At 36.3% G+C, this 13677-nt stretch overlaps 2 protein-coding genes and 1 pseudogene across 2 annotated transcripts; all 3 read right to left on the bottom strand.

Annotated features, from left to right (window-relative positions):
* Nucleotides 1–606: 606 nt before the first annotated feature.
* LOC108118325 (sodium-dependent proline transporter-like) lies at nt 607–3874 on the bottom strand. Its single transcript, XM_017230943.1, has 9 exons — nt 3761–3874; nt 3426–3576; nt 3209–3369; nt 3046–3146; nt 2051–2505; nt 1805–1944; nt 1567–1695; nt 1157–1363; nt 607–1103 (listed from the first exon to the last, which is right to left on the bottom strand). Exons 1-9 carry the CDS (start codon nt 3872–3874, stop codon nt 816–818), a joined length of 1746 nt encoding a protein of 581 aa, XP_017086432.1. The 3' UTR covers nt 607–815.
* Nucleotides 3875–5534: 1660 nt separating this feature from the next.
* Nucleotides 5535–9139, bottom strand: LOC108118324 (sodium- and chloride-dependent neutral and basic amino acid transporter B(0+)-like). Its single transcript, XM_017230942.2, has 9 exons — nt 8928–9139; nt 8559–8690; nt 8341–8501; nt 8178–8278; nt 6710–7161; nt 6498–6637; nt 6286–6414; nt 6005–6211; nt 5535–5946 (listed from the first exon to the last, which is right to left on the bottom strand). The coding sequence occupies exons 1-9, from the start codon at nt 9043–9045 to the stop codon at nt 5662–5664; spliced, it is 1725 nt and encodes a 574-aa protein (XP_017086431.2). The 5' UTR covers nt 9046–9139; the 3' UTR covers nt 5535–5661.
* Nucleotides 9140–10265: 1126 nt separating this feature from the next.
* LOC108118317 lies at nt 10266–13052 on the bottom strand (annotated as a pseudogene).
* Nucleotides 13053–13677: the final 625 nt, after the last annotated feature.

Raw genomic sequence — 13677 nt, 5'->3', positions numbered from 1 at the left:
TTTTATTCAATGCGAATTCATTTGCAAATTATACCCCTTTGTATACTTAATACACAAAACTTATCTTTGTATGTTAAAGCAGAAGATTACACTTGACTTATCTATGAACATTTTTGCAATAACTACAAGTAAGTTCCAGGAATGAAAGTAGGCCGGTATTTCATAAACGTCAGGAATCATCCGGAAATGACTCAGTGCCCCAGTTCCCAGCAAAGTAAGCCCCGTGAGTTGGAAAAGAAAATCTACAAACTTACTGAAAAACAAAGAAATAAAAAGGAAATTATCTTTTAATTTTTCTTTGTAGATATAGTGGTTGTGGTTTCTACTATATACTAGTATAGTACAGTATTATATAGTATTGATCAGGATCAATCGCTCTGTCCGTCGGCCCGCCCGTCTCTCCGCCCATCGTATAACCGCTGAGATCTCAGAAACCATAATATATATTAAGCATATCTTAGGGTTTATGATTCGGTTCGAATACTTTTTGAAGAACCAAAAAAAGTTTATTGGTAAATTTAAGCTTAAAGGCCCCTCATGGATAGTGACGTCACCGTCCCAAAGTATAAAATTCTTAATCTTATTTATTTTATTTATTTATATTTAATAATAAATATTTACATTTTTCTAAAGCACTTTAAAAATGTACTAGCTTAAAGCGAGAAGTGCAAATTATACCAAGCCGAAAAGATTTTACCAAAAATTGTTCTTCATTGAAACTTAAAATAGTTTTTTTTATATATTGTATATACGTGTATACAAATATTGGACACAAATCCGTTTAAAAATGTAATGTATTTTGATAATCTTATCACCTATTCATTCACATCATCGATAAGCTCAAAAAGTGGGTGGTCGGTCACCTCCGTTTGGCCTATAGCTTCCCCGTAACGCTGGCGGTGCTCCTCCACAACCGGATACCAATCGGTGGGTCGACAGGTGCGTCTGAAGCGCTCGCAAAAGGAGCCGCTGTTCTGGTAAACGTAGTAATATCCATAGCCAGGTATTGCCAGAGCGGATAACACCAAAAGTATATAGTGAATCGTGTGGACCGTTGTATACATCGGATAGTGTTCCTCTATCAATAACTTTATTCCCGATACCTAGTATGGAAATTATATTAGTAAAATAACATACGTGAATGTTGGGAACAAACCAGACAACCCAGCAAAATCAACGGAGCTATGAAGCAGAGTGTGAAAACCTTCCAGGAGGCAAACGGCTGCCCCAGCATAAACTTAATATCCCGCTGGAAACGTTCCCACCCGTAGATCCACATAACCACGAAAAGAAGGAGTAAGTGGAGCACGCTGTGTGTCACAGAAATATTGTGCAGAAAGGCCATAAAAAAAATCATTCCATGCTAAAAATCATACAAGACAATAGTTTATACCGTACATAATGTTGTATTTTAGATTTTTTATCTATTTATCTAACACTTAGTTAAATCAAAGAGCTAAAATTGGGCTACGAATAGCAGCTTAGGCCTTTTGCTATGTTTAAATGCCCAATATTACAATGGTTTACTATTTACATTTTATTTACATAATACGATCCAATACTTACATCGATGCTATGGGCACAGGAACAGACTGCCAGGCCTCCAATAAGGCCAAAGGTTACTTCCATTTTTCTCTTTCTAAGTGTTTCAAACTCGTCGAATAAGCTTTGCAGAATAGTAAAGATTTGTGTTGTCTGCAATTGAGAACAATCGAGTTAAGACTATAAACAAGAAATACTGGAATGAATCATTTCGATTCAACATTAAGAAATCCGGTCATATGTTTAACTATATCAAACTTACCAAAACAATAAGACCAGCCATTAATAACATGGTATAGAAAAGAATAGTCCAAAGGTTCGGCCAACCCATGGAGGATAGAGCAGAAGCAGAGGACAGAAAGAACATCCACAAGCTTATAACATCATGATCTTCAGAAAGTCCTATAATTGAAAAAGTAATAAGTGCCAATCGGACTTAAACTAAAATTTTCCTTGAATGAATCGTTTCTGTCTGATGCTGCTTCTCATAAAGTATTATTTTAGTTACCTGTGAAGTAGTAAGAAAGCATAAAGTCAACCAGGTCAAACATGATGAGAATGATGACCTGTCCGATGGAAATAATCCAACTGTACGACATTATGTTGGTCCTGAACCCATTGAAACTGGACAGAGCTATCACACTGCCCCAACCAGCCCCAAATGCATGTATGACCATAAAAAATGTGCGGCCGAATCCCCTATCCACATCACGGACTTTGGGAGTAAAATATCTTTCCAGCCCTTTCATGGCTCCTGGGAGAAACGAAATGCGCACAAAGCACACCAACAGAAGACACAGTGTTGCAATAACCATATATCGTATGAACTTTCCAAACTTTGCGGTCTCTGAAAACTTATAGAATATAACTGCAATCGTTGCCCAAATGGGAACGTAGAGGCCCACAAAATTCCAGTCTACCTGATAGTCCTCTGTTGGGTAACGAAAAGTAATAAATTTGTATCTGTCGAAATAAAAAACAAGTTAGTAAAATATTATTTAATAAATATTGGTTGCTTCTGCATAATAAACATTTGTATTTATTTTAACAAATTAACCTTAGCATACAATGTTAAGTCTAATAGTTGACTACAGAGCGTTGCCTGCAGTCGCTGATTATTTGGCAAAACTTGTAGTTTCCCTTCAATTTGTCAAATACTGAATAAGTATAAAAAATTATGTAAGAAATAAAAACAACTCAAAACTCTTTGACTATAAGATAACTGTTAAAATCTTATCCAATTTTAAAATAATTATTTTGCTAGCAGAAATTGACGCAGAGAATATTTACTTGCGCCATCTTTTGGTAGAAAATAGTAACTTATGTAGCTGCTCATGTGATAACCCCAAAAAATTATGAAAAATGTTCCGATTTGAAAATTTTTTTAAAAATGTGGGAGTGGTTAATATAATATGATATTATCCATCTATTGATCCTTATAAAGAATTTATACATATTATGAACTTATATACTTATTCTTACATATAATAGTTTCATACTTACTTATTGTATAGATAAGAAGGTACGTGGACATGTTTCGAATCATTGGCGTGTATGGAAGAGTTTATATACGAGTAGCCCGATTCCATTGTTAAATGACAAGTCTTTAAGCACCAAGAAAATTGTAAAAGTTTTCGATTGAAACTCTCTTAATAACGTTTCTTACAGTAAGTCCTTGAGACTCATTGAACCACGACGATAACCCCTCGCAACTCCAAGGAAGAATGGGGTAAAAGGAGTACCATATATAGAAAATCGGAATAGCAGCCTGCGTGCCATAGTAAATGATAAAGGAGGTAGTCAGGAAGAGATTCACATATCCTATGCCTTAAAATCAAGATGAAACAAAACACAATTCATATTTTATGGTCGCAAATACTTACCTTTAAAGAACGGAGCCAGACGAAAGGCGGAGATAAAGCCACTGCTCGAAAACTGGCCCATAAAAGAGTGGATGACCAAGACCGGAACCACAAGGATTACCATATACAAGAAGTATGGCAGCATTCCAAGAACTAAAGTTAGCGAATAAAACTCATTTTAACCATAAAATGTCTAAGATATATACGAAGATAACATAATATATTTTATGTATAAGAAGTATTAGTCTTAAATATGCTTTATTGGAACAACGCCCCTGAAGAGATAAGGTTAGCTCTTAAACTAAATTGCCTATTAAATATTTTGGTTTAAAAAGTTCCTATAACTTACTGCCTACACTGGAACCAAATAGATGCATCTGCAAAGTTAGTCCTAGGCAGGCAACTATATAATCCGTTGGTTTTTCCCACAATCCTCGTCCTAAATCGGGGGAAGCTGTCTTAGACCCCATCCTATACGATGTTTTATAAACCTTGTTGAAAAACAATATTAATTTATAGAAGATGAATTTGGTCACTATGATCCTTTTTTGCAAGCCAATAGAGAGAGGTTTGAATAGTACAACCGCTGCCGGAAAACTAAATTCAATTCCGCTAAGAAACTGCTGTTCATCACACTCAAGTGAGATAACTATGTATGTATGTATGTTCTGGTCATAGTTACAAAAATCACTATAATAAACACATACTATATGTGATGTGCACGAGGTATGGATAGAGCTAAGTATATCTTGAAAAGAGAAAAAGCTCACACTCTGGGTTACCTCTCTCTCAAAATTCTTTAAATGATATGCCAAATGAGGAAAGTTATGAGGAAATTAAATTTCGTGATGACATATGTAACCCTGAGGGAGCATGCCATAAAAGATAAACTTAGTTTTCATATTTCAATTCATACATGGCGCTTTGTGCAAAGGCCTAATGAAACAGATATAGTATGTTGAAATTGTTTCTTTAGTAAAGATGAAAAGGCTCAAATACAGGCTAAAGAGGCTTCATCCAAAAATATATAATGGAGTATGATGAGACTTTTACACCAGTTGCAGGAAGTAATAGTTGCAGATTTTTTATGGATGAAAAAACAGTATTTTTGAGCGGAACTTCAAAAGGTGAAATGTACATATAAGAAGGTCCCAAAAGGCTTAAGCCAATGCGATAGTAATAAAGTATGTAGACTTGATAATCAATCTGGATATATTAAAAATATTTAAAACAATCCATATGGAAGATTGTAATTCGGAATCTGAAGGATCATGTGGAACTTAATGGACTCTTTAATGTATGTAATTCTGCTTTCACGACCAGATTTACGTACATTAAAAGTAAGAATAATATTCCTATTACCCTATATTCCCTATGATTCTAATTGGACTGGAAATGAAACTGACAAAAGAAGTACGAGCGGATACCTATGTATCTATATCTACCTATACCTACATATCTATGTCTATCTGCCTATCTATTTGGAGTGCCATGAAACAAAATTCTCTTGCGGCTTCATTTACCGTAGCCGAAGGTGTAAGAGAGCATTATGGCTCTTTAATGATGTTAATGATATTAAGAAGACCAAGGATGTATTAGCATAGCGAAATATCCTAAGTGCCGGAAGAGATATCATTTCCATTTTCCAGGAAGCAAAATAAACTAATCTGTATCAAGTATCTTCCCCTCAAACAAACAAATCCATTACCAACAGTTGCTGGATCAGAAAAGAAAATATACTTTATAGAGTCGGAAACGCTTCCTTCTATCTGTTACATACTTTTCAACGAATCTAATATACTCTTTTACTCTACGAGTAACGGGTATAAATACCCCAAACAAAGGAAAGATAAATACGAAAAGAAAAGAACACAGCCTTTAAAAAAAATGATTTTATTTTCTTCATTCATTTCCATCAGTGTGGATGCTCAGGTGGCGCGTTGAAGCTGCAAAAGTCACATTGATACCCACATACATATGGTGGTGGTGGTGTGATCTTGGACATAGAAAAGGCTCTCTCTCTTGGTTCTCTCTCTTTCTCTCTCTCTCTGCCACCGAGCTTTTGTTCTCCCTTTATACTTTGTCCACACTTTACTTTCATCCAGACAACGAGAACGTGCGGCTGTAAAGTAAATATTCTAAAACATAATTGGAGGACTTTATTATCACATAATCCTTCCCTTTTCCTTATAAAACACGTATACACGTATTTCCCAATATTTGTGTAATAACTTCGTGAACATATATCACTTATCACTTATTCATTCACGTCATCGATAAGCTCAAAAAGCTGGTCAGTCACCTCCGTTTGGCCTACAGCTTCCCCGTAACGCTGGCGGTGCTCCTTCTCAACCGGATACCAATCTGTGGGTCGACAGGTGCGTCTGAACCGCTCGCAAAAGGAGCCGCTGTTCTGGTAAACGTAGTAAAATCCATAGGCAGGTATTGCCAGAGCGCATGGCACCAAAAGTATATAGTGAAGCGAATGGACCACTGCATACTCCTGATAGTGTTCCCGTCTTAAATATTTTATTCCCGATACCTAGTATGGAAATTAAATTAGCAAAGTAACAAAATCGAATCCTATGTTGGTAACAAACCAAACAACCCAGCAAAATAAACGGAGCCATGAAGCGGAGTGTGAAAACCTTCCAGGAGGCAAACGGCTGCCCCAGCATGAACTCAATATCCCGCTGGAAACGTTCCCGCCCGTAGATCCAAAAAACCACCAAAATAAGTAAAAAGTGGAGCACACTGTGTGTCACAGCAATATTGTGAGCAAAGCCCATAACGAACATAATTACATGCTGAAAATCATACAAGACAAAATGGTTTATATCACAGTTAATGTTGTGTTTTAGATGTTTGATAAAATACTTACACCTACGGTATGAGCACAGGAACAAACTGCCAGGCCTCCAATGAGGCCAAAGGTTACTTCCATTTTTCTTTTTCTAAGTGTTTCAAACTCGTCAAATAAGCTTTGCAGGATAGTAAATATTTGTGTTGTCTGCAATTGAGAACAAGCAAGTTAAGACTAAAAACATTCTACTCAGGAAAATCCGGTCATATGTTTTACCATTTCAAACTTACCAACACAATAAGACCAGCCATTAATAACATTGTATAGAAAAGAATAGTCCAAAGGTTCGGCCAACCCACGGAGGACAAAGCAGAAGCACCGCTCAGATAGTAAGTCCAGTAGACCTTAACAATATGATCTTCAGAAAGTTCTGTAATGTTCACATTTTTTCTTAATAAATGGTTTCTGTCCGATGCTGCTTCTTATGTCTGGTTGTAGTTACCTTCGTAGTAGTGAACGATCATACAGTGAAGCATGTCAAACATGATGAAAATTAAGACCTGTCCGATGGAAATAATCCAACTGTACGACATTATGTTGGTCCTGAACCCATTGAAACTGGACAGAGCTATCACACTGCCCCAACCAGCCCCTAATCCAAATACGACCATACCAAATGTTCGGCCGATTTCGTATTCCACATAAAGGACTTTGGGAGCCAAATATCTTTCCATCCCTTTCATGGCTCCTGGGATAAACGAAATGCGTACAAAGCACACCAACAGAAGACACAGTGTTGCAACAACCATATATCGTATGATCTTTCCAAACTTTGCGGTCTCTGAAAACTTATAGAATATAACTGCAATCGTTGCCCAAATGAGAACGCAGAGGCCCACATAATTCCAGTCTACCGGATCGTCGTCTTTTGAGTTGAACGTGGTAAATTGGTAACTGTCAAAATAAAAAACAAATCAGAAAATATTATTTGATAAATAATAAATTAACCTTAGCATATAATGGTGTAATAGTATGGTGGATTAGTAATAACCTTCGCTGCTGTCACTTTGGACTCTGGTTGTAGTTTCCCTTCAATTTGTCGTATACTCAATATATATAAAACGAGAAGTAAGTAAAAACAACTCAGAACTTTTAGATAGCTTAGTTTTAGTCTTATTAGTTTATGTCTTATCCAATTTTAAAATAATAATTTTGTTAACGCCGATAATATTAACTGCCGCCACCTATTGTCAGAAAATAGTAACTAACCTCGCTGCCCATTTGATAAACTAAATAAATATGAAATAATGTTCCGATTTGAATAATTGTTATTAAATCGAGAAGAACAGAGAAGAAAGTGTTATACAAGTGTAATACTCAGTGTATACTAAGTGTAAGACTGCGTGCCGCCTCAAGAAGCGTCTCTAGAGTGCTTTGTCAAAACTTTGTATCTCTTATGTGAACTGTGATTTCAGCGTTCAGACGGACAGACGGGCATGGAAAAATAGACTCATTCATTTATCCCTACAAGGAATTTTATATATATAGTATATTCTTATATATATATTTACTTATATTTTTATTCTTGCATACAAGGTGCCTTCCAAAGTCAACAAGACCTTTATCGGCAAAATAAATTTATTTTATTCAACGATGCTTTCGGCTATTTTATGATGAACTCACTCACAGTTTCATTGGATTGATGTTGATCGTCATTTATGTCCTCACGACCTCTTTGGAAACTTTGAAACCACCCGTGCACTCAGCTACTGGATAGAAAATCATCACCATAAACTCGTTGCATCAAATGAAACGTTTTGGTAAAAGTTTAACCAATTTTTAAACGAAATTGAATTTGACTCTTTGTGATTTTTGCACTTTCAATCAATGAAATATCATGAAATTCTCGCTGGATTCAAAAAGTCCTGTTTACTTTGGTATGGACCTTACTATTATAGTGTAATACTTACTCAAAGTAGAGACTGGACGGTACGTTAACATATTTTGAATCATTGGTGTGTGTTGAAGAGTTTATATACGAGTAGCCCGATTCCATTGTTAAATGACATGTCTTTAAGCAACAAGAAAATTGTAATAGTTTTCGATTGAAACTCTCTTAATAACGTTTCTTACAGTAAGTCCTTGAGACTCATTGAACCACGACGATAACCCCTCGCAACTCCAAGGCAGAATGGGTTTAAAGGAGTGCCAGATGTAGAAAAGTGGAACAGAAGCGAACGTGACGTAGTAAATGAGAAAGATGGTAGTGAGGAAAATGCTCAAATATCCTATGCCTAAAAATCATAATTGAAATAAAACAGAATACATATTTTCTGGTAAATATTAGTTACCTTTAAAGAAAGGAGCCAGACGTAAGGCGGAGATGAAGCCACTGCTCGAAAACTGGCCCATATAAGAGTGAATGACCAAGACCGGAACCACATAGATAACCATATACACAAAGTATGGCAGCATTCCAACAACTAAAGTTAGCAAATAAAACTTAATTCAAGCATAAAATGTCTAAGATATACATTTAAAACTCTGATTTAACGTGAAACAGAAGTAAAACTTGTTCAGCAAAGACAATATATTATGTATAAGAAGTATTAGTCTTAGATATGCATTATTGGAACAACGCCCCTAAAAAGATAAGGTTAGCACTGAAGCTTAAACCTTGTTATGTATATAATTTGGTTTTAAAAGTTCCTATAACTTACTGCTCATTTCGCCATACATATTCGTCTTCAGGACTAGTCCTATGCAGGCAAAAATGAAGTCCGTTGGTTTTTCCCACTGCCCTCGTCCTAAATCGGAAGACGCTGACTTAAGCTCCATCCCATACGAGTTTTTATAAACCTTGTTGCAACCACAATATTAATAACCAAGATAAATTAGGTCACTGTGATCCTATTTTGCAAGCCAATAGAGGTATAAATAGTACAAGCGATCCACGAAAACTAAATTCTATTCCGCTAATAAACCTCTGTTCAGCTCATCCCACTCAAGTGAGATAACTATGTTCTGGTCATAGTTAAAAAATGCATAGTTGCAAATGAAAAGTCACAATGATACACACATCAATATTGTGTTGTGTGTGTGAGATGGGGATAGAGCCAAGGAGATCTTGGAAAAGGAAAAAGCTCTCTCTCTCTCTCTCTGCAACCGCGCTTTTGCTCTCCATTCGTTCTTTGTGAACTTACTTTCTACTTACTTGCTTCCAGACAACGAGAGCGTGTGCTTGTGAAATAAATATTCTAAACTATAATTGAAGTGATTTATTATTTGGCAAATCGGGCATGAATAATACTTAGGTGTATTTTTCGTTTCAATTAATTCAAGACTAACATTATTTTATTCAATGCGAATTCATTTGCAAATTATACCCCTTTGTATACTTAATACACAAAACTTATCATCGTATGTTAAAGCAGAAGATTACACTTGACTTATCCAAGAACATTTATGCAATAACTACAAGTAAGTTAAAGGAATGAAAGTAGGCCGGTATTTCATAAACGTCAGGAATCCTCCGGAAATGACTCAGTCCCCCAGTTCCCAGCAAAAGTAAGCCCCGTGAGTTAAAAAAACAATCTACAAACTTACTGAAAAACAAAGAATAAAAAGGAAATTATCTTTTAATTTTTCTATGTAGATATACTAGTATATTATTATAGTATATAGTATCATGATCAGGATCAATCGCTATGTCCGTCGGGCCGCCCGCTGAGATCTCAGAAACCATAATATATATTTAGCATATTTTAGGGTGGGTTTATGATTCGGTTCGAATACTTTTTGATGAACCAAAAAAAGTTTATTGATAAATTTAAGCTTAAAGGCCCCACATGGATAATGGCGTCACCGTCCCAAAGTATAAAATTCTTAATCTTATTTATTTTATTTATTTTTATATACTAGTTTAAGGCGAGAAGTGCAAATTATACCAAGCCGGAAAGATTTTACCAAAAATTGGTCTTCATTGAAACTTAAAATAGTTTACATATATTGGACACAAATCCGTTTAAAAATCTAATGTATTTTGATAATCTTATCACCTATTCATTCACATCTTCGGTAAGCTCAAAAAGCTGATCAGTCACCTCCGTTTGGCCTACAGCTTCCCCGTAACGCTGGCGGTGCTCCTGCTCAACAGGATACCAATCGGTGGGCCGACAGGTGCGTCTGAAGTCGGCAAAAGTGCCGCTTCTCTGGTAATGGTAGTAAAGTCCATAAGCAGGTATTGCCAGAGCCCATAACATCAAAAGTATATAGTGAATCGTATGGACCACTGCATACTCCTGATAGTGTTCTCGTCTTAAAAACTTTATTCCCAATACCTAGTATGGAAATTAAATTGGCAAAGTAACAAAATCGAATCCTATGTTGGTAACAAACCAAACAACCCAGCAAAATAAACGGAGCCATGAAGCGGAGTGTGAAAACCTTCCAGGAGGCAAACGGCTGCCCCAGCATGAACTCAATATCCCGCTGGAAACGTTCACGCCCGTAGATCCACAAAACCACCAAAATAAGTAAAAAGTGGAGCACACTGTGTGTCACAGTAATATTATGAGCACAGCCCATAAGGAACATAATTCCATGATGAAAATCATACAAGACGAAATGGTTTATATCACAGTTAATGTTGTGTTTTAGATGTTTGATAAAATACTTACATCTACGCTATGGGCACAGGAACAGACTGCCAGGCCTCCAATGAGGCCAAAGGTTACTTCCAATTTTCTTTTTCTAAGTGTTTCAAACTCGTCGAATAAGCTTTGCAGGATAGTAAAGATTTGTGTTGTCTCCAATTGAGAACAATCAAGTTAAGACGAGAAGCAATAAATATTTGAAGAGAAATGATTCTACTCAGAGAAATCCGGTCATTTGCTTAACAATTTCAAACTTACCAACACAATAAGACCAGCCATTAATAACATTGTATAAAAAAGAACAGTCCAAAGGTTGGGCCAACCCATAGAGGATAAAGCAGAAGCACAGCACAAATAGAACAACCAGTCGCTCATAACATTATGATCTTCAGAAAGTCCTATAATTGTAAAAGTAATTAGTCACATCTGAAACAAATTACATCTGTCCGATGGAGATTCTCATAATCGTACCTTCGTAGTAGTGATCGAGCATACAGTGAAGCATGTCATACAAGATGCAAATTAAGACCTGTCCGATGGAAATAATCCAACTGTACGACATTATGTTGTTCCTGAACCCATATTGAAACTGGACAGAGCTATCACACTGCCCCAACCAGCCCCCAAATACATGTACGACCATACAACATGTGGCGCCGATTTTGTTTTCCACATCACGGACTTTGGGAGTCATATATCTTTCCAGCCCTTTCATGGCTCCTGGGAGAAACGAAATACGCACAAAGCACACCAACAGAAGACACAGTGTTGCAACAACCATATATCGTATGAACTTTCCAAACTTTGCGGTTTCTGAAAACTTATAGAATATAACTGCAATCGTTGCCCAAATGGGAACGTAGAGGCCCACAAAATTCCAGTCAACCTGATAGTCCTCTGTTGGGTAATGAAAAGTGGAAAATTGGTAGCTGCCAAAATATAAAACACATTAGTAAAAATATTAATTAACGATTATTGGTCCCTTTTAAATATAAGTATTTATGAAATAAATTAATTAGCCTTAGCATACAACGGAATCTTGATAGTTGATTCCAGGGCACTGGCTGCTCTCTGGCTGTAACTAATTTAGTCGTTGTTTGGCAAAATTGGTAGTTTCCCTTAAATTTGTCGAATAGTAAACTACTCAAAACTACTAGACTATAAGATACCTTTCTTATGTAACTTTAAAAAATTTATTTTGATAGAAGAGACATTGACCCAGAGAATTTTACATGCGCAATCTTTTGTCAGAAAATAGTAACTGACGGTGACGGTCATTTCGCTCCGTTTGAGCACGACTTTATTTTTTCCTCGTACACCTTGTATAACACTTTCATACTTACTCCATGTAGAGAGAGGAAGGTACGTGGACTCGTTTCGAATCATTGGTGTGTGAGGAAAAGTTTATATACGTGTAGCCCGATTCCATTGTGAAATGACATGTCTTTAAGCACCAAGAAAATTGTAATAATTTTCGATTGAAACTTGATAATGTTTCTTACAGTTAGTCCTTGAGACTCCATTGAACCAAGACGATAACCCCTCGCCAACTCAAGGCAGAATGGGTTTAAAAAAGAGTGCCATATGTAGAAAATTGGAACAGAAGCGAACGTGCCGTAGTAAATAATAAAGAAGGTAGTCAGGAAGAGATTTACATATCCTATGCCTAAAAATCGTTATTGAAATAAAACAGAAAACTTATTTTCTGGTAAATATTAGTTACCTTTAAAGAAAGGAGCCAGACGAAAGGCGGAGATGAAGCCACTGCTCGAAAACTGGCCCATATAAGAGTGGATGACTAGCACCGGAACCACATAGATAACCATATACACAAGGTATGGCAGCATTCCAAGAACTAAAGTTAGCAAATTAAATAAGCATAAAATGTCTAAGATATACATGTTTTAACATGCAACAGTTGAACTTTTTGCAAAAAAGATAACATATTTAATGTATAAGAACTATTAGTCTTAAAAATGCATTATTCGAACAACGCCCCTAAATAGATAAGTTAAGCTCTAAAGCCTAACGCCCCATTACATATTTTGGTTTAAAAAGTTTCTAAGACTTACTGCCCATATCGCCATATATATTCATCTTCAGCATTAGTCCTAGGCAGGAAAATATAAAGTCCGTTGGATTTTCCCACTGTCCTCGTCCTAAATCGGGAGAAGCTGACTTAAGTCCCATCCCAACGATGTTCTATAAGCCAATAGACAGAGCTTTGAATAGTACAACCGATTAAGGAAAACTAAATTCTATTTCTCTAATAAGCCGCTGTTCAGCTCATCCCACTCAGCTCAGATAACCAAGATCTGGTCATAGTTACTGTTGCAAATTAGTGCAAAATGGATAAGTCACAATGATACACACATACTGTGAGAGCTAGGGATAGAGCCTAGTCGGAAAGAGAATATCTCTCTCTTGGTTCTTTCTCTCCATCTGTAACTGAGCTTTTGTTCCCCATTCATTCTTTGTTCACACTTCCACACTGGCTTCCAGACAACGAGAGCGTGTGCTTGTAAAAGTTATGAAGTGATTTTTTATTTGACAAATCGGGCAGACATTAAAACAAAAGACTGCTGTCCGCTTATTCTTCAATCTTTACACAATAAACTAATAGCTAAAAATTCAAAAATATGTAGCAAGTTCCAGGTGAAGTTATTCACCAGATATGAGCCCGAGTTCCACAAATGTCAAAGACCATCCGGAATTGTCTCAGCCCTCTGGATGCTGACATTCCAAGATAAGTAAGCCAGAAAACAATATCTACAAACTTACTCAAAAACAAATCAAAAAAGAAAATAATCCTTTA

Source organism: Drosophila eugracilis, unplaced genomic scaffold (assembly GCF_018153835.1).
Source record: "Drosophila eugracilis isolate 14026-0451.02 unplaced genomic scaffold, ASM1815383v1 contig_1197, whole genome shotgun sequence".
Classification (NCBI taxonomy): domain Eukaryota; kingdom Metazoa; phylum Arthropoda; class Insecta; order Diptera; family Drosophilidae; genus Drosophila; species Drosophila eugracilis.
Note: the sequence above shows the minus strand (reverse complement) of the source record. Positions and strands in the feature narration are given on the sequence as shown.

Excerpts from the sequence above, each read along its gene's own strand:
- LOC108118325 (XM_017230943.1), bottom strand. The coding sequence starts at position 3,874 with ATGGGGTCTAAGACAGCTTCCCCCGATTTAGGACGAGGATTGTGGGAA. Across the intron at positions 3,370-3,425 it reads TCTGGCTCCGTTCTTTAAAG|GCATAGGATATGTGAATCTC; the intron begins GTAAGTATTTGC and ends CTTGATTTTAAG. Across the intron at positions 1,364-1,566 it reads CCTGTGCCCATAGCATCGAT|CATGGAATGATTTTTTTTAT; the intron begins GTAAGTATTGGA and ends TATGATTTTTAG.
- LOC108118324 (XM_017230942.2), bottom strand. The coding sequence starts at position 9,045 with ATGGAGCTTAAGTCAGCGTCTTCCGATTTAGGACGAGGGCAGTGGGAA. Across the intron at positions 8,502-8,558 it reads TCTGGCTCCTTTCTTTAAAG|GCATAGGATATTTGAGCATT; the intron begins GTAACTAATATT and ends TATGATTTTTAG. Across the intron at positions 5,947-6,004 it reads TTATTTTGCTGGGTTGTTTG|GTATCGGGAATAAAATATTT; the intron begins GTTTGTTACCAA and ends TTTCCATACTAG.